At 47.9% G+C, this 27,028-nt stretch overlaps 1 protein-coding gene across 1 annotated transcript in view; it reads left to right on the top strand.

Moving 5' to 3' along the window:
- The first annotated feature begins 35 nt into the window (after positions 1-35).
- Positions 36-27,028, top strand: part of LOC123118427 (uncharacterized) — a 47,063-nt gene continuing 20,070 nt past the window's right edge. The window contains exons 1-3 of the mRNA XM_044538607.1: positions 36-594; positions 890-942; positions 2,532-2,569. Coding sequence (XP_044394542.1) covers positions 252-594; positions 890-942; positions 2,532-2,569 — 434 coding nt within the window. The 5' untranslated portion in view covers positions 36-251. The remainder of the gene's footprint in view (positions 595-889; positions 943-2,531; positions 2,570-27,028) is intronic.

Here is a 27,028-nt window from a genome sequence, read left to right as displayed (position 1 = left end):
TTTCGTGCAGCTCTTATCCCTGCTCCACTCCACGTTCTCCGCATAGGACGCCAATTCGCTCGACTATCTCTCCCTCGCCGCCGCCGAACCAAAATCCTTCCATCAGCCGCGGCCGAGCCAATCCTTCCCTCAGCCGCCCTCCATTCCATCCGCCACCGGCAGCGGCGGGGCTCCTCGCATCACATCTCCACGCGCTACGTTGGCGGCATTCTGCTAGGCCAACCATCCGCCGTGAAGAACACAGACATCTAATGGCGCCGCAGCTCCTGGGCTACTACTGGGTCTCCTCCTGGCCCCGGCTCCCGCAGGTTCCCCCGTGGCCCTGCGCATCCCACGCCCAGCGCCGGGTGATATGCTTTGGGCCGCCCCGCTGCCGCGCCGGCGCAGTCAGGGTGTTAGCGGAGGTGGACCCTGCGCTGGCCCTGGACCGCGGTGCGAAGGCGGTGGAAATCCAGTTTCCGACTGAGGAGGACGGTGTGGGGAATGAGGAAGACGGCGAGGCAGTGGACGAGAGGGAGATGATGAGGCGGATGCGGATATCGCAGGCGAACAAGGGGAATACGCCGTGGAACAAGGGCAGGAAGCACAGCCCAGGTAGGATTGTACCCTAGTTTAATCCTTCAGTGGTAACTTTTGTGGAAATATTTGATTAAAATGGAAGAAAAAGAGAGATTGGTACTGGTAGGTGGAAACTGTGTGATAGCAACGTGAGAACTCAACATGCCAACGGCCACCTTTTAGGAAATTCACGTAGATGTTCTGTTCCAGAAAAACATGGAATAACTGCAACGATGTAGGTTTAAATGGATCTAGTAAATGGCTGAGATAAGAGTTGCATCTTGATTTGAGGAGACGGTAATGCCTTATTAAATTTAACTTGCATGTGCAGAGACGCTCCAGCGGATTCGGGAGAGGACACGGCTTGCTATGCAGAACCCCAAGGTGAAGTCATGTAAGAATTGTTGTTGCTATTTATATGTTAATCCCTTGGTATTTGAGTAGTGTTACTTGAGCTAACTACTCCCTTCGTTCCTAAATATTTGTCTTTCTAAGGATTTCAACAAGTGACTACATACGGAGCAAAATGAGTGAATCTACACTCTAAAATATGTCTAAATACATTTGTATGTGGTAGTCCATTTAAAATGTCTAGAAAGACAAATATTTAGGAACGGAGGGAGTATTTCATAATGTAGGATTGTAGATAGCTAATTGAATACATTTAATTAATATCAATACTGCTACAATCTAAAATTGTTATCTTATATTGGATCGATTGAATGCCTGGGCACAATTGCATTTGGGTAACGCATGGTCTGTGGTCTCTACCTCTTAAGTTTGCATCATCTGAGGAGATCAACCATCTCTAACTAAACTGGACAATACAAGCACCCTTATGTCTTGGGGTGCTACAACGTTCTGGAGTTGCTTTATTTCATGGTGTAACAGATTGTCACCATACAGCTTCTATGTAGCTGTTTGTTTGGCAATGCAAAGGAAGGATAAAAAATTTCAGGACAGTGAGTTGGATAGATTATTGAAAAAATGTACGTTTTCGTATGCTTGGTTCCACATTTCTGGCTGTGGATACATACAAATGCAGACATCATAGCCTAGAAATCAGGCATGTTTGCAATTAAATGTTTATGCAACCACATTTTATGTTGAGACACTTTCTAATTTATTGAATCATATGCTGATCAGAAGTACTCCCTCCGTCCCATAATGTAAGACGTTTTTTGACACTATGCTAGTGTCAAAAAACATCTTACATTATGGGACGGAGGGAGTAGTTAACTTGGAATGTTCATACCATCATTTCTTTCTGCTTTCTACTGGGTATGTTTTGCAACCTTGCCAGGTAAAGCATGCTGAATAGTATCCATAAATGGTTCCAGGGCATCTAAATTTACTTATCACCAAAGAACTAGCCATGTACAGGAGTGCCTGGAAGCTTGCTATCCATGTGACAGAACCATGAGTTGGTCGCGAGATCTTATGGGTTTCACCTCTAGCCTACCCCAACTTGTTTGGGACTAAGGCTTTGCTGCTGCTGCTGCTGCTGCTGCTGCTGCTGCTGTTGTTATGTTTTGAAGTATGTATTAAGATGTAATTTTCCTGAATTCGTTTGCTATAGTTCTCTTTAAAATTGGGATCTTACATGAAATATGCAGTAATATGTCGATATGTTGCAGCAACACGGGTACTGCATGGCTGGTAATACAGATACTTCTACATATATAATGGGAAATAATAATTGTTATTATTATTGGTTTAATTACTTACAAACTATAATTGTGTGGTATTACAAACTAACCACACATGCCATAGCAGGCACAAATGTAACACTTGGTCCAACCGCAAAGGACCAGTGGGTGCACTAGTGTAAGGTACTAGGTGTGATCCCCATCGAAGCCTATATTTTTCTTGCATTATTTACTTGGCGCATTAATACTGTGTCAGTATGTTCAAGTTTTTGTCAGAAACAAGTTAATGCATTGTTTAGCTTGGCTAAAGAGATTGCTGTGCAGGTTAAGAAAAAGCTGATGAATCTCGGACATGCTCAGAGGTAGGCCCTTACTTATTCTTAAGATTTATGTAGTACATTGATAAAACATTAACTATTATCGACAAGGTATTTTTCTATTTTCTTGTGCAACCTCTTACTAAGGGCATCTCCAACAGAAGAAGCTTTTATGAGCACCTAAAAAAAAGGCAACCCGGTGCATGTTGCTCCCGCTTGCCCAGGGTCCGGGGAAGGGTCCGACCGCCTTGGGTCTATTGCACTGGGCTGCCCCCTTGTTTTTTTAGGTGCTCATATAAGCTTCTTCTGTTGGAGATGCCCTCAGTAAGACGTTGCACAAGAAAATAGAAAAATACCAAGATGAAGCACTCACTTAAGAGCCGCAGCCTCCAACGCACATAATAAATCCATGGGCACTTGGACCATTTAATTTGAACCAAAAGCCCACCTAAGTGTCGCCTCTAAATCAGGCACTCAACACCAACTATGTGACCGGGATTGGAGGCATTATCCTCCATAAGTATAACACCCTGCTGTGTGCTGTGCTTTGTAATGGTGGGTTTAGTCCCACATGGTTTACTTTAAGATGTATTAGAGTTGCTAATAATACCAGCTGGTTGACGCCCTTAGAGTTGCGAACCATACCAGCTGGTTGACGCCCTTAGAGTTGCGAACCATACCAGCTGGATTGACGCCCTTAGAGTTTCTAACCATACCAGCTGGATTGACACCCTTAAGAGTTGCGAACCTTACCAGCTGGATTGACGCCCTTAGAGTTGTGAACCATACCAACTGGATTGACGCCCTTAGAGTTGCGAACCATACCAGCTGGATTGACGCCCTTAGAGTTGCGAACCATACCAGCTGGATTGACGCTCTTAGAGCTGCGAACCATGCATGACTTGATGAAGTAATTGTTGTTGTTTTCCGGCACATTTAGAGAGACTCTTAAGATATATGATTGTGTTCATGGAAAATAATATTTTTGTAAGTAAATATCTCCTTTTGTGTCCTTGCTTGCATTGTAAAAGATGTGTTAGCAATTTTGGCCTTTTGGTGATATTTTTTTTTCTGTAAACATTTTTAATATGAGTATCAAAGCACTTCTACATCAACATGTTCTCTATATTTTATTGAATATGTTCTTAAATGCCGACCACACCTATTAAACTAAGGAACAATGTATCTATCAGTGGTGTGTGATGGAAGCCTACTAGATTTCTTCGCATATGTGTGCTTCCATTTCACCTCAATTATTGATAGCCGTCCGATAAAATTGTGTGACATCAGTGACGGTGCCATGGCCCAGGGTTGCCTTTGGCCACCAAAACTCGACCCATCAGGTTGGCACATGACCCCTAGGCCGGTATACGGCCCCGGACTCCAAATGTAGCTCTCCAGAGCTCGTTTTGTCAACTCATGAGTTTGGAAGTTGATAAGCAAGCATGATGACCTACACAATATAGACACAAATGAAAGAATGTGGGCGCGTGGTATATGTACACATCATCCATCATGATGTGTATGTGCATGTGGGAGTTAACACAAGATATGCAAGTAAATTTGATACGATACAAGAATACGTCATCCATGATGCAATGATACTTGTTATGCTCAACACATGGGGGACACAAGGTGTAACAAGTATATGATGCATCAATATTAATATGCATAGCATTCATATCAATGTAAGCATATTACGCACACAATTATGGAAGCATGCAAAGTAGAATGTAGAGCAACCTAACATGTATGAGGAAACTATGGGGGTGTCCTCATGGGCAATAGTATAAGCATGGTTGCAAGCAAGACAAAGACTTGAAGTAATACAAGGAGAAATTGAACATCTAAACAATGCATGTACAAAGCAAGTTGTTCATGGCATGGCATATGAAGGGAATTGCTCAAATGATGCAAAGGGAGCACGCCTATATCATCACAAGATATGCAAATACCATAGAGCAAAAGCTTGTCATCTATGCCATATTCACAACTCAAGTTGAATTTAATGGGGATGGCATAGTCACTACGATAAGATTGCAAAGATTTGAATTTCGAAATCTCATTCATAGCATATGACCAAGCAAGAGGGTTATCAAACATGATAGGATATATGAAGTTATGACAAGATATCCTATGTAGCATGGTATCACAACTACTCAACATAACATACTCATCATCACACACATCATAGACGGGTGACAAATCAAAGCATGTAGAAGGCCTAATAGCATGCGACATAGTAATAGGAGCGTCAGTATCATGCAAGCAATCCATATCCACTACGGGGACATGCACATCACCATCACCTATTTTGTTACCTTGGGAGTCCCACTCATGTGAAGTAGGTGTGGTGGAGAAGACCATCTTGTGGCCAACGTCGTCATCTTGATGGAACCATGTGCGGGGTGCATCTTCTTCCACCATGGCCATTGTCTTGTCCAAAGGAGGGCCGAAGTTGTTGAGGATCGAGGTGTTATCATCCATGAGACCTAGCACCAAAGGAGAGGACACAATAGAGGTAGAGGTTAAGTTGTTAGCATTGCAAATGGCCTACATGACCTATCAACTACCTCACTCAACTCTTGTGGTTCATTCTTTCCCTCAAGGTGGATGGACCGCACTCAAACTCACATATGATGGAGTCACTCAAGTGATGGTGGTGGTTGTGTCTCTCACATAGGAATTGGGGCATCGACATATGTGGGGCTAGTGGTGAACTCTCACTCTCAATATGCGAGCACATATCTCTCAAGTCGCACTATACGCCGCCATAGTTGAAGGGAAATTCCCATCCTCAAGCATCTCGTCACCGTTGCCAAGGATGAAGGTCCTAGAAGGTGGCACATCATCACTCGCCTCCATGATTGAAGGGAATATCCCATGCTCGACCATCTCACTATCGCCTCCAAAAGTGGAAGCTCGTTCCTCGCTCGCCACCAAGTCACTTGCCTCCAAAGTATGGTCCTCGAATGGGTCCGTAGTCATAGTTGCCGTTCTGCTGTCTTGAAAAAGGGTCATGATGACAAAGCGGGATGGCGGTGAAGTCGAACTTTGGAGCATCATCACGGAGCATTGTGGCGTCGGGCTTGGCCCTCTTAGTGGAACTATCCTAAGGGCATCTCCAGCTGTTGGAGCCCCCCAGGACAATCGCCGGACCAAAAATAGCACGTCCTGGGGGGCAAAGCGCTTCCGCCGGCGCCCCCAAGAACTCGTTTTCCCAGCCGTTGGTGTCCTCAGAAGAATCGCCGGGCAAAAAGTGATTGGGTGGGCCAGGAAAAAGAATGCGTGGGGGAGTAGGATGGGCCGTTGCTTCCGTCGGCGCCCCCAGGGCGGCGCTATTATGAGGTCTTGCCCTTTTTACAGTGCCGACGCAAAGAAAGTGGTCCTGGGGGTGGCAAGGGGGGGAGGGGGGGGGGGGGCGGCGGCTGGAGATGCTCTAATACTTGCCGTCTTGGAGCTTGGTCGTTGAAGTGTGCATGGGTCGAGTAGCCTTGGCCTTCTTGATTTCTCCTTCTGCCTTGAGAGCAACATTGTAAAGGTTGTCGATAGACTTGTAGTTATTGAGCGCGGTAGTTTTGGCAATCTCGTCATTCAATCCCGCTTTGAAGTCCCACTTCATCATTGGGGTCGTCCTCACCGACTCGTCGCAAGGCTTGCTGAGATAAGTACTCGTCGAGGGACTTGGATCTTGTGTGGTGTTCTCCAATTTGTGACGAAGATGTTTCGAGTATTTGGATGGCACAAACTCTCGCCCTATAACCTTCTTCATCTTGGACCAATCCGTGTGGTATGCCTTCGAAGGTAGGTGAAGCCGCTTAAAGCGTAGTAGTGGAAGTGTCTTGTGGCGCTCATCACTTGATCTTCGGAGGGGACTTGATGGAGCTTGAGGTAGTTGTCCATTCTTTGCTCCCACACGAGGTACTCTTCGAGGTCATGAGTCCCATAAAATAGTATCTCGTACTTGGTGTCGAAGTCGAGGTAGCTCGTGGGAGTAGTGGATTTCAGATTGGGAAGCTTCTCTTGTCCATAGTCTTGAGGTGCTTGTCGATGTCCTAGGATGCGTTTGGTTACCTGCATCGTTTTTTGCCCTTTGCATACTTGTCCCAGTTGGGCCTGGTTGAGCAAATGCAGGCAAAAAACCAACATCTGCATGTTGATTGGTTGCCTGCATCCCCTCTAGCCTGCATGGGCCGAAGCGGAAGGCATGCTTTTTGGTTGCCGACCTGTTTTAGTGGAAACACAAGTCCGGTTGTTTGGTTACATCTAAGACAATTGTGTGGTAGCCTCCTCGATGTGGTGAGGTTACCAGAGGCACACATTGGAAGGTAAGAACAAAACTATAGCAACCAGAACAAACGTAGGCACGCATCAAAGTCTTACCCGCGCATAGAAGTTTGACAAAGTTCTTAAACAAAACTGCAGCCCACATCAAAGTCTAAGCCACACATAGAAGTTTAACATAGTACTTAAACGAACGGGCAACATGAGCTCATTTAGGCGGTCACGGCGAAGGCGTCTGAAGCAGCACAAAGGTTGTGGAGGAGCAACTCCACCTTGCTGCTACAATGTGTACATCACAAGTGTTGAAGGAACAGCTTCAACGTGCTGCGCTAGATATCGCTCTAGAGGCGAATGTAGGCTGATAGGGCAGCAAGAGTTCAATCCAGAACTCCTAGGGCACAAGATCTATTCCAAGATCTTAGATAAGAACAAGTTCTATTATAGGTAGGGATACATAGTCTGCGTCCAAAGTAGAGGTGAGGACCTCTATTTATACGGCTTTGGGAAGCCTTCACATACTTCTACTTATAGCTGGAATACTCTAGAAAACATTATGTAAGTTTCACCATTCTACTCATAGCTACTCACAACTAGAAGACTCTAGAAAACAGTAGGTAGGATAGAAAAGAAAAGGAAAGAAATACTACACTAGAGTGGAAGCATCTAGAAGTAGCCAAACAGATCTGGCATGTGTTTTCTTTCTTCTCATCTAGTGTTCCTCATCATTCTCCCCTGGTTGTTTGGAACTCGCCCTCGAGTTATCTTGATAGAGCGCTTCTTCTGGATGGTAGAGAGTCAAGTCCGCAACATTGAAAGTGTTGGAGATACCCATGTCACTTGGAAGATCTATCACATAAGCATTATCATTTATCTTCCTCACGATAGAGAAGGGCCCATACCTTCGCTGCCTAAGTTTCCCTTTAACACCTAAAGGCAGCCTCTCTTTTCGGAGGTAGACCATCACCTTATCACCGACTTGGAATGATTTTGGCCTCTTTTTGCAATCAGCAAGTTGTTTATATTTCTGATTTTGTGCTTCCAAAGCGCCGCGAATCTCTTCAAATAACTCGGTGTAATTATCAGCAAAGGACAATGCTGATTTTGAGTTTCCCCTTGATGGCAGCTTCACCAGGTCCACCACATGTGTTGGAACTTTAGTGTAGACAATGGAAAAAGGGCTCCTTCCTGTGGATCTATGCTTGGAGTTATTGTAGGAGAACTCTGCAAGAGATAAAGCCAAATCCCATTGCCCCTTTCTTTCTCCACAAATGCAACGGATCAGATTACCCAAAAACTTGTTCACCACTTCCGTTTGTCCATCTGTTTGTGGATGAGCAGTGCTAGAAAATTTCAATTCAGTGTTGAATTGCTTCCACAAAGTGAGCCAAAATGCAGCAAGAAACTTGCTATCACGGTCTGAGACAATGGACCTTGGAACTCCATGAAGTGGTCACACTTCTCGAAAGAATAGGTTTGCCAGATGATGAGCATCCGTTGTCTTGCGGCATGGGATGAAATGAGCCATCTTAGAGAATCTATCCACGACCACAAATACAACATCACTTCCTCGTCTTGTTCTTGGCAAGCCCAAGATGAAGTCCATAGAAATGTCCTCCCATGGAGCAACAGGAACAGGCAAAGGCATGTATAACCCTGTGTTCTGGACTTGGCCTTTGCAGGTCTGACATACGGGGCACCATTGAACGAACTTTCCAGCATCTCTCTTTAGTTGTGGCCAAAAGTAGCGAGCTTCGAGGTTAGCGATAGTCTTGTCCCGTCCAACATGGCCACTAAGATAACTTGAATGGAGCTCTCTAACCAGCTTGTCACGTAGAGAACTTCTTGGAATGCACAAACAATCATTTTTGAAGAGATATCCATCTTGCATCAAATAGTCATCACCTAATGGTTGGCCCCTTGCGTGCTTTACCCAAACATGGCCAAAGTCTTCGTCACCCTCATACAACTCCTTTATTTGATCCATGCCCGGAAGTTCAGCTTCAAAAGAAGTCAAGAGGCATGCACGACGACTCAAAGCATCGGCCACTCTGTTAGTTATTCCAGATTTATGCACGATGAGATAGTTAAACCTCTCCAGATATGCTGCCCATCTTGCTAGCATGCGGTCAACATGCTTTTGATTTCTAAAATGCTTCAAGGATTGATGGTCGCTATAAACAATGAACTCTTTAGGCAGCAAATAGACTTCCCAAGTTTTCAACGCTCTGAAAACGGCGTATAATTCTTGCTGATAGGTACTCCATTTCTGTCTAGCTTCACTTAACTTCTCACTAAAGAAAGCAATGGGCTTCCTTTCTTGAGATAGGACAGCTCCAATGCCTACTCCACTTGCATCACACTCCAACTCAAAAGTCTTGTTGAAATCAGGTAGTACCAAGACAGGAGCTTGTGATAGCTTTTGTTTAATCTCATTGAAGCTAGCTTCAGCTGCTTCTGCCCATTGGAACTTTCCTTTCTTCAAACACTCGGTAATTGGTGCCATGATAGTGCTGAAATTCTTAACAAATCGCCTATAGAAAGTTGCAAGGCCATGAAAGCTTCTTACCTCAGAAATGGTCTTAGGAGTTGGCCATTCTCGGATTGCTTCAACCTTAGAATCATCAACACGAATGCCGTCACATGTTATGACGAATCCTAGGAAAAGAAGTTGTGTTTGCAGGAAAACACATTTCTTCAAGTTGACGTAGAGCTCATTTTCCCTTAGTACTTCTAGCACCTTCCGAATGTGATCAAAGTGTTCATCCTCATCCTTGCTATAGATCAAGATGTCATCGAAATAGACCACAACAAAGTGGGATAAGAAGGGTCTAAGGACTTGATTCATTAAGTGCATAAAGGTACTTGGTGCATTTGAGAGTCCAAATGGCATGACTAGCCATTCAAACAACCCTTCCTTTGTCTTGAAGGCGGTCTTCCATTCATCCCCGGGTCTTATACGGATTTGATGATATCCACTTCTTAAATCTAGCTTTGTGAACACTCTTGCTCCACTAAGCTGATCCAACATATCATCCAGACGGGGAATAGGGAATCTATACCTTACGGTGATCTTGTTAACGGCTCTACTGTCCGTACACATGCGCCAAGATCCATCTTTCTTTGGCGCGAGTAGGGCTGGTACAGCACATGGGCTAATACTTTCTCGAATGTGCCCCTTTTGCAACAATTCCTCCACTTTCTCCTTCAATATATCATGCTCCTTTGGGCTCATTCGATAGTGTGGAAGATTAGGAAGACTTGCTCCCGGAATTAAGTCAATTCTATGTTGAATTCCTCTCATCGGTGGCAAGCCATGTGGCTCCCCAAGTATGTTCTGAAATTCTGCCAATAAACCACGTACCTTTGCTGGAATTTCAACAGTCAGGTGCTCTTCTCCCTTTACAACAAGTGCAGCACACAAATCTGCCTCCTTCAAGTCTTCCATAAACTCATGAGAGGTATGGGAGATAGTTAACATAGTTTTCCCCTCCTCCTTAGAGGTATTACCTTCGGTTTGTTTGGTAAGATAATGATCTTTCTCTTGTTCCAAATGAAAGAGTAAGAATTTTCCTTGCCCTTGTGTGTAGTATCCACATCAAATTGCCAAGGCCTCCCAAGAAGAACATGGCTGGCATCCATGTCAACCACATCACACAACACATTTGAGCGATAATGCTTACCCAAAGAAAGTGGCAGGTTGCATTGTTTGGTGATCCTCATATTCACTCCTTTCTTGATCCATCCAATAGTGTAGGGATTTGGATGATCATGGGTTTCAAGCTTTAAATGGTCCACCAACTTCTGGGAGATAAGATTCTCGCAGCTGCAACTATCAATCACTAGTTTGCATACCTTGCCATTCACCGTGCATTTGCTCTCAAATATTTTCTTCCGTTGTGTGTCATCGAGTTGTGGTGTGGAACATAGGACACGCTGGATCACACATACCACCTCTTCACCTTCTTCTTGACAAACCTCTTGTCCGTCTACATCTTCAGATTCGTATTCTTCCTCATCGCTTTCACCATCATGGATAGTCGTGTTAACAAATTTCCTTAGTGGGCAACCGCTGGATATGTGTCCCTCTTTACCACATTTATAGCACTTTGGGCCTTCATTTGCCTTACCCTTGCCTCTAGTTTGCTTCGGGATGGGCTGTTTTGTCTTTGGTGGAGTGGTCTTTTCTTCCACTCTATTAGGTTGGCTCCTAGATGAGCCTTCGGTATGAGGATATGGAGGATATGGAGCCTTAGTTGTCTTTCTCATCCTCACAAACCTCTCGGCCTTTAAGGCTAGAGCTTGTGCTTGATCAACGGACCAGATTTGTTGCATCATCAATCGATCTTGAATAGCATCATTGAGACCATTGATGTACCTTGCAACTTGTTGCTCTTCAGTTTCAGCAAGGTTGCACCTCACTTGTAGCCTTAGAAACTCCTCCGTGTAATCTGAAACAGTCCTATTTCCTTGAGCACAATTTTGAAATTGGATAAATAGGATCTGGTCATAATCAGCGGGCAAAAATCTCCCTTTCAAGAGGCCTTTCATTTGTCGCCAAGTTCTAACACGAGGTTCTCCTCTCAGCCTGCGCTCCTCTTGAACGCGATGCCACCATGCACCGGCTCCTCCTTTCAGCTTGTATGCGACCAAAGGAACTCTACGATCTTCCGGAACCTCCATGACCTCAAAGAAAGTCTCCACTTCATATAACCAATCCAGGCACCCTTCAATGTCAACATTTCCATTAAAACTTGGGATCTCAGCTTTCACCTTGTATGTATCTCTTGCATATGTAGGGTTGGGTGCTCTCCGATATGCGTAGAGATTTGGTTCTTCAAGGGCATCATCATATTCTTCACCTTCAGAAGCCTCAACATAAATTGGCCTTCTTGAAGCACGTTGAACAACATGTTGTCGTGGCGGTGTTGCTCCAAGATTACCTCTCCTTCTTCCTTGATGAACATCTTCCTCTTCTTTAGATGAATCTCCTTCATTGGTAGCAGGGGGGACACCCTTTCTTATCATCTCAACCAGCTGGTCAAATCTCCTATTAAGATCTTCACGCAGCCCTTTGATTTGTTGTTCAGCAGCATCCATCCTCTTCTTCAATTGCTCCATTGCTTGCTGCAACTTGCTCTCGAAGAGGACATCAAGAACGATTATGGGTCAACGAGGCTCTGATACCACCTGAAGCAGCACAAAGGTTGTGGAGGAGCAACTCCACCTTGCTGCTACAATGTGTACAACACAAGTGTTGAAGGAACAACTTCAACGTGCTGCGCTAGATATTGCTCTAGAGGCGAATGTAGGCTGATAGGGCAGCAAGAGTTCAATCCAGAACTCCTAGGGCACAAGATCTACTCCAAGATCTTAGATAAGAACAACAAGTTCTATTATAGGTAGGGGTACATAGTCTGCGTCCAAAGTAGAGGTGAGGACCTCTATTTATAGGGCTTTGGGAAGCCTTCACATACTTCTACTTATAGCTGGAATACTCTAGAAAACATTATGTAAGTTTCACCATTCTACTCATAGCTACTCACAACTAGAAGACTCTAGAAAACAGTAGGTAGGATAGAAAAGAAAAGGAAAGAAATACTACACTAGAGTGGAAGCATCTAAAAGTAGCCAAACAGATCTGGCATGTGTTTTCTTTCTTCTCATCTAGTGTTCCTCATCAGCGTTGTCGTGCTTCTTGCACTTGGTGACCACCTCCACGCCCTTGTCGTTGAAGATGATCACCTTCATGGTGTCGGGGGTCAGCAACTTGAACGTCACCATGTACCCGATCATGATCTGGTGAATGGCGGCGAAGGTGGCCCAACCCTGATCAAGGGTGACCCTGCCGTCGACCACCCTCATTGTGACCCTCCATGCGCACCAGGTGTTCGTCTTGAGCTTGAACTCTGTAGGGACGGCAGGGAAGTGCTTCGTGAACTCCAAAGGCATTGGCAGACTCTCCAGCTTCGGAGCAAGGATAACCTTGTAGAAGTGGCTTGGTCCTGACTCCTCATGGTAGTGCCCATAGTTACTCCGCTTGGCTGTTGGGTGCTCTTGCACCGGCACCTCGACCAATGGCGGCACAACCTCTTTGCCCTTCTCCAACGGTGGCACAACCTCTTTGCCTTCTCAATCCGCATTATGAACAACACACAATTTTTTTTTGAGCTTAACAACACGTAGTTCAAATGTTAGCATTCATTCGTATCGGCCTAACGCTCCTATATTTACCCACATTACTTACCCAACATCGCACTCAAACCCTCTCTGTTTCACCACCTCTCCTCTTCCATCTCTCTGTTTCACCACCTCTCCCTCGACATGAACTCCAACTCCAACTCTAACCCCAACCCTTTCCCTTGGGGCATTGGATGGAGGGCCTTCTTCCTCAGGTGCTTGCTGGGTGACCGCGCGAAGTTCGAGAACATCATGGAAGTGTGCTCGAACTTCAGCAGCATCGAAGATATGCACAAGGAGGCCGTCGCTGTGATTTAGAAGGCTACGACGGATGAGCTGAAGACATTGATTCCTGACACAGACAAGGGCGCAATGTCAGTGGACATCCTGTGCTGGGCCATGAATCAGCAGACTCTGGCGACACTTGGTAGAGGGCAAGATTGGCCAAGTAAAGGGAGTACAAGGCGCCTCAAGACCAGCGTGCCGCAACGTACTGGACTAGGACGTTGGTGTCGCCAGAAGAGGACTACGATGCGGTGCAGATGGTGGCCAGGGCGCCAGCGGCAGGCGACCGTGCAAGACCCATCGTTCTTGACGAAGACGATGAGGACGAGACTGCGGGTGTTGGTGTGATGGAAGAAAAGAAGATGGCTACCCCCTGGCCCCTCGACGCAACTCCAAGGTCTTCGCAGCTAGTTTGTACCCCAATCCCCACCCTTGATGTAATAAAGAATGACCGTATGAACCCTAGAAGCCGTCGGTGCAGAATCGATGGATTCGAGTGTTCATCGACAGTGTTGCCCCTAATCCAATCCCACACCCCCGATGTGTTCAATCCCCTCCCTAAATCTTCAATCCTGTGCACAAATCAAATCTACCCCAAGTCGAAAGCAGTAAATCTAGAGACAGGGCAAGGACTTACCGCCATGGCTGATGCGCTCCGGTGGAGTTCTACAGTCGATCCAGTGGTCGCCACCATCTTGGATCGTTCTGTAGTTGCTCCGGTTGTCGCCGTCGTCTTGGATCGTCCTGCAGTTGCTCCGGTGGTCGCCGGCGCCGTTGTGAGTGGGGAAGAGGGGAGAGAGCGGTGAGGAAGGGGGGGGGGTGAGGGTAATTTATGACGCGGCTTCGGGAAACAACGTGATGCCTCGAGACCGCATCCACGCATGCAACCGCTTACGCCCACGTGCCTAAGGTAGCACCGCTCGGGCCTGGTTCCACAAAAACGGCCGATTTGAGCATTCCCCGGGATGCAGCCCAGAGGTGCTTTTAGTTTTGTGGGGCCAACTTTTAGATGTGACCCGATCAACCAAACAGGCTGAAAACTGCCCGCGCGGGCTTGGCTAGGCCTAATGCAGGTAACCAAACGCATCCTTACTTGTGGATGAGTTCGGTGATGGCCTTGTCGTTGCACCGTCTTGATGTAGAGGTACTTGACTTATTGTTCTTCTTAGTGGAGTCGCCATGGCCACCATCATTTTTATTGCTTGTGTGGTACTCTCTCCTAGAGTGATAGTGATGAAGCTTTTGAGGCTTCGCCGCAAGTTCATCCATGTTTGCCCCACTCTCCCTATACATGATGGCACTAGCGCAAATAGTAAGTGGCTAAGGAAAGAACAATAGCATGTTATGTTCTCCACTCCTTGGATGAAAAGGATCGAAGATCGTCCAATGTGTACCAATAGAGCAAAATGCTGTTGATAAGTGTTCTCGGACGCACACCTACAAACTCACAACAAGGCTATATGTGGAGCTCGGTAAGGTTAGTGCACCAAATTCAAGCAATAAGTGGATCAATATATTGAAATGATTGGGTAAGATCCAAATGAACTCAAAGCAAGTTGATCTCAAGATGTGGAAGGAAAACAATAGGAACACACATGCAAAGATAATGGGCTTGTGCAATTGAAGGAATGAGCATACAAGATAAGACTAAGCTCGTGTTGCACAAACACAATGAGAGACACTAGCTTGATTGTATGCAGAGGCCAACAGATTCGTCACTTGGCACCACTCTACCGATTCACAAACTTGACGTTTTCCTATATGATGAATACTTGCACATCAATAGCTACAAGATGAGCCCATGAACACTCAAATCGGAGTCTGGATCTAAGAGTTATGGCCAAAACGGTGAAACAACCGCAACAGATTTCCAGTGGGTTGGACAGTCCGGGTTGGAAGCCAGACAGTCGGGCTTGAAGGTGAAAACCTTTAGTTGGTACGAGGTAGCCAGACAGTCCGGGGGAAGGCTGGATGTCCGGGTAGAAGGCCAGACAGTCCAGGGATCGCAATTCAGGGCTGTGAAACTTGATTTTTGGTGGAAAAACTTGATTTATTGCTCGAGATTGATGGGGAAAAAGAAAAGAATTGGGTAATGGTAATGCAAAGGAAGGTAGATCAACTAATATAGCAACTAGCTAGAGATTCATGGATCAAAACTAACCAATTCTCACGAAATCAAACAAATCACAAGAAATTGGGTATGACTAAATTTTGTGGAAATTTTCGAAATATGGAGGGGAGGGGGTTCCAATTCGTGGCAACCTTGCTCGTGATACCAAATGATATGGGACCAAGTCCTAATGTGCCCAATCTTCATGAATTGGAGGTGGATTTGAGGAAGAACGCGAAGAACACAGAGGAAACATAGGGAAAACTAATTAAAGATACACATAGATAGATCCTTGATCCAAATCATCCAAAGAGAGAGATGGAACAAGATAAAGTTGTTCCCCAAGTCCTAGGACAAGGAGGGCTTGAATTCCATGGAGGAATTTTCTCCACAAGTGGAGGTCTCGGTACTCCTATGGAGTCATCCCCTCAAGAGGTCTTCATCTCCATGAGAGGAGCCATCTCCATGAAGGGGTAATCCCACAAGGGGAGGTACATGACTTAAGTTCTACTGTCTTTTGTTCTTAGCTAACCCTAAATCTAAGGTGGAGAAAGGCTATATATAGTTCTAGGCACGAAGGGCAAGTGAGGAGGGGATACATGGCCAATGGGCCAGATCCGCGCGCAGGCACGGGTCGAACAGTCCGGCAGATGCCTGGACAGTTCGGGGACTGAGTTTCTCGGGGCGTCGGGCTGGTGTAGTCGTCGAACGGCTGGCGCATTCTAGGGGCCAGATAGTCTGGCTTGGATGCCAGACAAAATGCCGGACAAAAGGTCAGAGGACCCTTTCATCCGGCTTAACGTTTTGGGGACTGATGCCAGGAGGCATCAAGCCGGACTTTCGGGATGATGTCCAGACAGTTCGGCATCTGATCTTCAGCAGCTCTTCTCCTTCTTCTCTACTTGTCGTTGCTTCCAAGCTTCCCTTGCGGATGGTGTAGGCATACTCTCGTGCTTGCACTCCTCCTCGACATGTGTGAAGTTCCACTCTGGCTTGGATGCCGGACAGTCCGGCTGATGGCCAGACAAAACGGCGGACAGAAAGTTAGAGACCCTTCATCCGGCTTAACGTTTTGGGTACTGATGCCTGGAGGCATCAAGTCGGACTTCTAAGATGATGTCCAGACAGTTCGACAGCCATAGTTCAAAAAAGCGCTAGGCGTTAATTGTGCGTTTTGCCACCGCCTTGCGCTAAAGCGCATGCTTATGCGCAGTTATGCACAGATTAAGCGTAGTTATGCGCAATGCGTTTTGCCAACGCCTAGAGCCTAGGCGCGCTTAAGCGCTTGCTTAGGCGTGCCTTTTTTAACTATGCCGACAGCTGATCTTCAGCAGCTCTTCTCCTTCTCAATTCGTTGCTGCTTCCAAGCTTCCCTTGTGGATGGTGTAGGCGTACTCTCGTGCTTGCACTCCTTGACATGTGTGAAGTTCCTCTCAAACCTATGTATGCATGAGGGAGGAGGGTCAAGCAGTATACCGTCCTTGAAGGGGTCAAGTAAACACAATCCCCCGCAAAAAAAAGTGAACACAAGAAAAAGAGAAGATTCACCTTTATATGTATGATGTGGGAGATATGCGTGTCTTTGATGATGGGGCATACGACATGGTGATATCCGAAGGCACCCTCTGCACCAAGGAGGTTTATGTGTCGCAACCACTTGGTTTCTTTGTCACTTGAGAAGAAGGAAAGGTGTTGCGACTATGAGGGGGCACTATGTACTATGCCAAGCCCTGCACGCATGTAAGGCATGCCTCATGCCTCACTGAAGTGGCTTGGCTTCGAGCAGAGCGCCCATGAGCACGACGCACGAACGCGTCCATGGCAGGGTGTTCTTGCTCATTGGCATAAATGTCTACCATCTGGTGATCACCAGATCAGACACCCGATTAGATCATGATGAGATCACCGATTCAAGGAAGAAATGAAGACGGAATTTCTTATAGGTGATCTTGAGCTCATCTCCTTCTACCTGGGATTGAGTTACACCGAAGGCAAAGATGGGGCACTTTGAATCAGTGGAAGTCGTCAGGCGCATCCTTGACATAGCTGGGCTGAGGAACTGCGATCCCTTGTCCACACCCATGGAGGAGTGACTCAAATTGAGTTGTGAGAGCACCGCAGAGGAGATTGATGCCACAACATACCGGCAGAACATGGGAAGTCTGCAGTACCTCGTCCACACACAGCCTGATCTCACCTTCTTGTTGGGTTGCATGAGCAGACTCATGGAGCGCTCCATGGTGGAACACATGAGCGCCGTGAAGCAGCTGCTACGCTACAGCCGGCGTGATTGACTATGGTCTCTCCTATCCATGTAGTTCAAAGGACGCAAAACTGGTTGGCTTCTCGGACAACAATCAGATCGGCGACATCGACATGAGGAAGAGCATGTCCGAAGCTCTATTATTCCTCGGTGCAGCGAGTTTTGCTGCGTCTTCCTGTGAAGTAGAGTACGTTGCTGCAACAACAGCGGCAAGCCAAACCATCTGGCTGGCACGGTTGCTTGGTGATATGAAGGGGAAGAGGGACACCATGTCCGTGCTGGCACTCAGCAAGAACCCAGTTTCCATGAGCAGATCAAGCATACCAACATTCGGTATCTTTTCATCCACGAATGCTTGGAGAATGGGAGCAACTCTGCTGATTTCATTGGCACCAAGGACCCGCTCGCAGACATCCTAAGAGCATCTCTAGGAGATCCGCTATAATCTGGTACTGCAAAATCGGATCGTTTTAGAGTTCCCCCTATATCATGGGAATGTGAAGGTCCCGACAGAACAGATCCGGTGTATATTTCATACTGCAAATTTTAAAACGAGTTCGCGGTACAAAGTTCATCACACATCCGGAGTCATGCATAGCTAATACAAACTTCATACTACAAATTAAACCCAGCGGGGGCCCGCTCAATCGTCGATGTCGAGGTAGAACTTCTCCGCTGACTTGTGGCACGTGTGGGCATACGCCTTATCCTCCTTTGCGGCGATGAGCCTGTTGGCGGCGCCTTCTTCTCTGGCCGCCATCGCGCGCTCTGTGGCGAGGAGCTTCGCATCTGCCTCCCGGCACCTCAGGGTGTGCGGGAAAAGGCGTTGTGGAGGTCTTTGAAGCCGGCCCACGCGTTTTCTCCGCCGCCGTGGGAAAGGCGGCTGGGGTCGCGCGCCTGCTTGGACCGCCATGGCTTGCCGGCAGGCCAGCTGGAGCTTCCGGCCTTCGTGTTGCGTCGAGCGAGCTTGCGCGCGGTGACTCGCCACGGCTACCATGCCCGTGAGCAGCATCGGCCATGGATCATCGGTCGAAGGCGAGAAATTAAAGGAGATGGGCGGCAGCATCGGCCATGGATCATCGGTCGAAGGCGAGAAATGGAAGGAGATGGGCGGCTAATTGCTCGCCGTAGTACTCTCGCTAGCGGTGGATTGCGGCGGAGCTTATCTGATACGCTAACCCTAAAAAGTCCCCGACCCCATACATATTCCCCATACATATTCTGATGGGCGATTTGCGGGCCGCCTGTAAATTTTACAGGCCGCGGACTTTTAGCAGGCCTGTTTGGGCGAGAAAAAGCGAAAAACTGTAAAACGGTGTTATTTTACGAGTTGGCAAGGATATAGCGGATCTGCTAGAGTTGCTCTAACAAAGGCATTAGGGCAAGTTTGTTTCCATGAGCTCAACACAAGGATTCAAATGGTCAAGATCAGTGCCAAGTAGACACATAAGGATTAGGGGGTGTAGATTTCACAGCAGTAATACGAGCTACAACTTCAGAAATAAAACTATCCTGTGTTCAACACCAACTCTTCTCTGCCTCTCTACCTCAAGTCTGTTCTAAAACCCCTCATAACAGTGGGGAATATCACATGCTATACAAAGGACTAGTGTCACACCTGCTACTACATAGATGTGGACTGATAAGGGAGAAGGGTAGTACCGGCTGAGCCCAGTGAGTCCATGGGCCGGCTGTGGCCCATTGTAACCAGTGGTAGGGTGTGTGTGGGTACTTAGCCAAACCTCTCCAGTGTAATGCGTATCGAATGAAAGAACAAGTCAATTCGGTCTCTCCCCTTCTCCTACCTACCTCTGCTCCACCCCAAATTCCCCTCTCGTGCGACTGATTCTCCCCTATCGGTCGTCACAATTGGTAATCAGAGCCAACAATCCCCCCCCCCCCCCCAAATTTTTGCGCCGCGGCATCCTCAACTCCCTTGACCGATCTGTAACATCCATCGCTGTCGGTGGGAGTTCACTCCGGTGAGATCCCACGGAATCCACATCGGGGTTCGATTTGTTCGGGGCGGGTACCACGGCGCCGTCCAAGCCTTCCGTCCAGACCCGACAACTCCTCATTGCCAAGGGGGAACAAACAACGAATCTCACCGCCATGATGGAGAAGCTCTTGTCCAGATTCGATGAAGAGCAAGCTCTGGCGACCAAACAAGCAGAGGCACAGGCCATGTTCAACACGCACGTCTCACGTCTCCACCGAGCTGCAGAGCCCGTCGAAGCAGATCGGGCTCACGCAGGCCGACGTGGATGACATGCGCAAGGTGACTTCTCTGACGGCTTCTTCCGCTACAACATCGGCGTCGCAGGTGGACAACCTCTCCGCGGCAGGTCCCTGCACGCCGGCGCCCACCAACGACCTCCAGCAACCCGCACCTTCCCTAGAGCAGCGCGCCGCACCTCATCCAAGTGCTTTGCCTATTCCACAGGCCATCACGGGCCACGGCCCCATTGTGCGAAATGAAGGCCCACCCCTGCTTGCTCTCCCCGAACAGCCGGCTGCGGTGGAGCGGCTTCAGCATCCACTACAGCGCCACGAGCACGCTCCCCAGCCACGAGAGAAGTACGCCACCAAGCCGCCGAAGCACAACTTCCCCCGCTTCGACGGTGAACTACCACGGGTTTGGCTGGACCGCTGCCTTGCGTACTTCGAGCTGTATCAGGTGCCACTGCACAATTGGGTGGCGGCGGCGGCTCTACGTCGACGGACACGTCGCGCTTTGGCTTCGGGCCTTCCGTCAGACACATGTGGATATCACCTGGGAACAATTTCATCGAGCCGTCGTGCAAGAACTTGGCCCAGAGGAATTTGAGTCCACCATTCACAATCTCCTGCAACTTCGTCAGACCGGCATGGTGGCCGAGTACCGGCAACAATTTGAGTTTCATATGTACAATCTGCTGGCTCTGGATCCCTCTTTGAGCACCAAATTTTTTGCACTCAGTTTCTATTAGGCCTGAAGGATGAGTTGCGCGCAAAAGTACGTTTGCAGGCACCCAACAGCATCACACGGGCAACAGTTTTTGCTCGCATTTATGAAGAGGAGCTGGACATTCAGCGTCCTCGTCTTCGATCAGCTTCGGCGGGACGACCACCGCCCCTGTCAGGAGCGTTTCCATCGATGGCTCGTCCGCCTCTAGCACCAGTACTACCGCAAGTGCCTGCTCCTGGTGTGACGCCCTTGATTCAATCGTACACTAATCATACCCGCAAATGTGTACGACCAAGATCAAAGACTCACGGGAAGATATCACAACACAACTCTAGACACAATTTAAAATAATACAAGCTTTATATTACAAGCCAGGGGCCTCGAGGGCTCGAATACATCAGCTTGATTACAAACGAGCCAGCGGAAGCAATAATATCTGAGTACAGACATGAGTTAAACAAGTTTGCCTTAAGAAGGCTAGCACAAAAGCAACATCGATCGAAAAGGCAAGGCCTCCTGCCTGGGAGCCTCCTAACTACTCTTGGTCGTCGGCGTCCGTCACGTGGTAGTAGGCACCCTCGGGGTAGCAGCAGTCGTCAAAGGCGGCATCTGGCTCCTGGACTCCACCATCTGGTTGCAACAACCAGAAAGAAGAAAGAAGGGGGAAAAGGGGGAGCAAAGCAACCGTGAGTACTCATCCAAAGTACTCGCAAGCAAGGATCTACACCACATATGCAACATTATCAAAGGAAGGCTATATATGTGGACTGGGCTGCAGAAATGCCAGAATAGAGAGAAGGCCTAGTCCTATCGAAGACTAGCATCTTCTCGAACCCACCATCTTGCAGCAACAGGAGGGAGTAGAGTAGCATAAAGTAAGTAGCAGTGGTGTTATCAACCTCGGCCGGAGATCCTTTCTCGACTCCCTGCGAGAAAGAAATCCCAGAGGCATACTATCCAGTTATCATCACAATCAAATCCTCATCTCCATTCAGTTCTCATCACAAGTATCCAGTTCTAGTCAAGTGTCCGTTACCGTTGGATAGGCTATCGATAGATGTTTTCTTCCCTGCAGGGGTGCACCAACTTACCCACCACGCTCGATTGACTCCGGCCGGACACACTTTCCAGGGTCATGCCCGGCCTCGGCCAAACAATACGCCGCAACCCGACCTAGACTTAACAGAGAGGTCAGCACGCCGGACTAAACCTATGCCCCCAGGGGTCATGGGCCATCTCCCCGGAAACTCCTGCACGTTGCGTACGCGGCCGGTGAGCAGACCTAGCTACCTCCTTCAACAAGGCAGGCGCTTGCGCAGTCCAACCCGGCGCGCGCCACTCAGTCGCTGACGTCTATTAAGCTTTGGCTGATGTATACGACGCAGAACGCCCATACTATGCCCACGTGATGGTTAGTGCTATCAGGCCAGAGGCCCCTCGGATCAAATATCCAAATCGTAGTGGATTAGGAACGCGCGGGTAACAAGCAGAGACTCACGAAAGAGGTGACCCCGTTGCCCCGTCTCGAGGACTTGCGGCAAGGGCTAAGAATGCCCGGCCACGCCTCGTAATTATCTCACGGGCACCTTCCAGGTCAACCCGTCTCCACATCACTTTCCAAGTAACAGTTGTAAAGTCCAAGTATCCGTGTGTCCAAACATCAAGAGGAAAACCCAAGGAATCACCCTCGGTGGGTTCCACTCAATGTAATCATCAAGGTGAACGTAGAGGAATCACCCTCGAGGTTCACACTTGAGGGGTTGCACGACAGAGTCGTATCGGAAGTGGTTAAAGAGGAAATCACCCTCGATGACCACGACCGAATAGCTACACTACAGGGTTAACATCAGAAGTGTTGTAGAGGTCTCACCCTCGGCACTCGATAGTATCCCAGTAGTGTCGAGCAACTAAGGGGAAAGTGATGTGCGGTGCCGGGGCCTGGTCTTCGATCCCGTTGATCGGGTCTTCAATGATGAAGCAGGGGCAACAAGGACAAGGTGGGGGTCACTGATGGATCACTAACCAACCTATACTAAGCAGTTTAGGATAAGCCGGTAAGGTAACAATAAGCAGGTTACAAAAGGAGGCTATGCATCAGAATAGGAGCAAACAATAACAATAGCAAAATCTAATGCAAGCATGAGAGAATGGAATGGGCGATATCGGGATGATCAAAGGGGGGGCTTGCCTGGTTGATCTGGCAAGAAGGGGTCGTTGTCGACGACGTAGTCGATCACCGGGGCATCAGCGGCCTCGGGGTCTACCGGAGAGAAGAGGGGGAAGAAACAGTAAATACATAGCAAACAGAGGTAACACTAAGCATGACATGACGATACGTAGCGCTAAGCGTGCTCTAACGCGGTCCTAGACGTTATAGGTGAAGGGGGAAAACAACCGGGAAGGTGTTCCCGGTTCCGGACCTGTGTCAGACAGATGACCGGAGGGGGAAAGTTCCATGTTCAGCATGCTAGGGGCATGTGACAGATGAACGGACTGCATATTCGGATTCGTTGGATTTTTCTGAGCAACTTTCATATAGAAAACATTTTCATCCGAGTTATAGATTATTTTATATGAATTTTCTAAGTTTTAAACATATTCTGGAATTATTTATATTAACAGAAAAGGAATATGATGTCAGCATGACATAGGAGTGACGTCAGCAGTCAACAGTCCGGTTGACTGGTCAAAACTGACACGGGGGACCCACCTGTCAGCCTCTGTTACTTAACAGAGCTTATTTTAACTAAACTAAGGTTAATTAGCTGATGGGCCCCACATGTTAGTGGCTAAAAAGCTAAACTAATTACTTTTAATTATAAAAACCATTTTATTTATTAATTAAGCGGTGGGGCCGGTTCGTCAGTGGCACTGTACCGCCATGTCAGCGTGTTGACTGGGCCCAGTCAACCCAGTCAACAGGGCCCCTATGGCCCACTGGCAGTGAGCCAGGGTCGGGCCCGCCCAGCCACGTCGGTGGCGTCCGGCGTCTCACCGCCGGCGATGCTAGAACGCGGCGGAGCCGCTCGGGCCTCGTCGGAAACGCGCTAGGGGCGGCCGTTTCGCGTGCGGTTGGCACCGTTCAAACGCGCACACGACGCCGTGTCGGGTGGTGGTGGTGGCTCGCCCGGGGACGGCCGGAATAACCAACGGCGGCGAGCACGGGCGGCGGAGGCGTTCGGAGTCACGTCGGGAATGGGCTAGGGGGCACGAGAGGGCGAGAGGAAGGGCTGGTCGGGCTCCTGGGAACACCAGGAGCACGATGGAGGGCTCGGACGGGGGCCACGGCAGCGGTGGCCACGACGGTGATGGAGCAGGGCGACGGTGAGCTACGGCGGTTGCGGCGAGCGAGCTAGAGAAGGGGGCGGCCTACGTGAGAGAAGGGAGAGGGGGAGGAGCTCACCGAGTGGCTAAGGAAAGCCGGTGACAGATTAGGAGCAGCAGAGGGTGGCCGGAGTTGGAGGAGATCAACGGCGGCCGAGGCGGAAGGGGGTGGCTCGATCCGCGCATTGTGGAGCTCCCCGACTCCCGTTCGTGGATGGAGACGAAGCAGACGACGTTGACGGAGACGAGGGACACGGCGGTGAGGCGAACGGGGTTCGGTGGCCGCGGGGACGGGCGAGGCACGGCGGCGACCGCGTCGTGGAGGTGGAGGAAAGGGGATCTGGGGAGAACCCAGAGGGGAGTGGGCGACAGAGGAGAGCAGGGGAGTGAGTGGGGCGCAGGGGAGAGGACCGAGGCGTCGGGGGCGTGGAGGCCTTATCCTCCCCCTCGTCGTCGACGGCGAGGCGGTTCGGGGCGACCGCGCCCCTGTAGCGACGGGGTCGGTCGAACAGGGAAGGCGACCCGGGGTAAGGTAGGCCGGCCAGTGTAATGGGCTAAAGCCCAGGGAGGCAGGGGGCTCTGGGCTGGCTCGGGTAGGTTAGGTGGGCCGGTCCAGGCGGGTTGGGTCCAGGGGGGGGGGTTGTTCTCTCTCTCTCTCTCTTTTCTTGGCTTTCCTTTTTTTTAACTTCAGAAAGCAAAATAGTTTTATAAAAAAACCAATCTTGCACCTAAAATACCATTTTAACTTAGGCCATTGCTACAATTAACTTGGCACCAAAATAAAGTAGTTTTTTTTTATTTTTGTAACTTAACAAGCATTTAATTTATTTGCTTTAGCTACTGTTTTAAAGTGGTTTAGGGCATTTGGACATTCTGGAAAAATGTTAGTTCACCTCCTATATTAACAAGTGATTATTGGACACAAGATGAACATTTTAGTTTTCATGTTTGAGAAGTTTTGTATTTCGACATTAACTTGGATTTGAATTTGAATTGGTTTGAATGCAAATGAGGACTAGCAACAGTAAGAGTGATGTCATGGCACCATCAGCAGGGGATTACTGTAGCATGATCCTCGGGGTGTTACAAATCTCCTCCTCTACAAGAAATCTCGTCCCGAGATTTAAGGGGTGGAGTAAGGGGAAAAGACTCGGGAAGGACGGAGCTCATCACAATATAGTTACCTGGGGGCTATCTCAGTGAACGTGGCAAGGAGGCATCTCTCGAGTTGAGATTCAAGAGATTCATCGATAGCAAGGTAAGAAGGTGTAATAAGAAGCTTCAATCGGGTAGGCAATCATTCGTTGCCTGAAACAGAGTGCGAAAGGAGTTTCAGAGCGACGGGGATAAGTATTTTGTCTGATACCAGAATAGACCACTAGGAAGGTGGCTCGTGATTTGCTTACGAAGCCAAGTGCAAGGAACAATTTTTGGAGAACAGGAATTACAGGAGAGTCAGGTTTCGATCCTGTGGAACTGTGGGTTATGGGCCCACCATGTGGGTTAACAGCAGGAGGGCACTAATCATTTTGCACGATCATGATATCAAGGCAGGTCAGAGTATAGCCTGTCAGTTATGTTGGCAACAACACTGGTACCAAGGGTGAGGGACGAAGAGAACCATTTTCCTGCTCGTTGGACGAGGCGGACCAATAGGCAAAGTTCTCGTCCATCGGTGGTTACCGGAATGTCATCAACAATAGTAACAGGGTCTTAGTGACAGAGTTGTGCACTGAGGTGCTTACTTAAGTAGGGATTTATCTCTGCTCAGACAAGTTAGATTACAAGAAAGGTGAAACAAAACAATGAAAAGGAAAATGTGATTATTATAATAATCAGACCAATGGAAAGAAAAGGTGTTTATACCCAAGAATTGGGAGTATATCCTTCCCAAGGGGAAGCGGAGCAGGAAATACATGATATGACAGCAAGTTCAAAAGCATTTAGATAAAGGGGGCAAGGGAAGAATCATGATATTACCCATACAACGGTGTTTGGATAATAGATCAAGAAACATTCGGCAATGTGCTTCCAAGGTTCTTGTTGATATTCGGAATACCTCAGTCATGCTTCGAGGTAGCATTAACATGGTGCTACAAGTAGGGGTTGTAGTTGAAAATCACAAGAAATACCCAAGGAAGAGTTGCGGGATTAGCAAGGAGTCCAAGGTATAACCAAGACATGATCAAACATGCGTTGGAAAGAAGACAAAGGGGTTGTCGATGATAACTCAAATCATCGAAGGTCAAGGATGGTATTCCTCACCATGAATTCAATTGTCATTTCAATGAAAGTCAAAATGTTGATGCTGATCACGACGCATTTGTCGAGAGGCTCTATGAAGATGCCATCGAGGAGCGATGCCATCAAGCAACAGGAAGGATGAAGCGAAAGGTTATTGAAACCACGAGTACGACACAAACTCGATAGCAAGCTTGTTGTTCATGGCAAAATGGTATAATGAGGAAGATCGACATAAGCTTAGCTCGTCGTCGAAGATTGTGCTCCGGAAAGGACCTGGTAGCACAGTTGAAATTTAGCACGGTAACAATACAGCTGATCAGGCTAGGAATGACTTGAAGGATTATTAAACTCTTAAGCAACAAAATTTACTTAAGAGTTATAGAATCGGAGTGTGGAATCGATTCACTTATCGGCGTTCTCGAGTGACTAACAACTCAAAACCCGGGGAAATATGAAATCGATGAGAAGCAATACCAAATGAAGACTCGTAGGAAGCAACACGGTTCTTTGTTATTCTCGAGGTACCGAAGGGTAATACTCGAAGGAAAATCAAAATAGAGGTTGCGGAGATGCATTGGTCTGTAGAAGACAAGTGCTTTAACTTGTCCGAGAAATGGAATCAAAGGGGAACAACCATGTTCAGAACCACGGTTGCAAAGGACCAAACATAGATACCATATGAACTTATAACAAGGGGATTATTATTATCACAAGAAGCTTTCATGATAAGTTTCACATCGGGTCCATGGGCATGAACACAAAGTTCAAGGTCGACTCCCACTTCTTCAATGCATAACCTTTCATTCACTCCTCGTTTTTTTGAAGAAATTGTAGTGCAGAGGATTTATCTGCCGAAGTACCAGTAGAGTA

The sequence above is a fragment of the Triticum aestivum genome, chromosome 1B (assembly GCF_018294505.1).
Source record: "Triticum aestivum cultivar Chinese Spring chromosome 1B, IWGSC CS RefSeq v2.1, whole genome shotgun sequence".
NCBI lineage: Eukaryota > Viridiplantae > Streptophyta > Magnoliopsida > Poales > Poaceae > Triticum > Triticum aestivum.
Note: the sequence above shows the minus strand (reverse complement) of the source record. Positions and strands in the feature narration are given on the sequence as shown.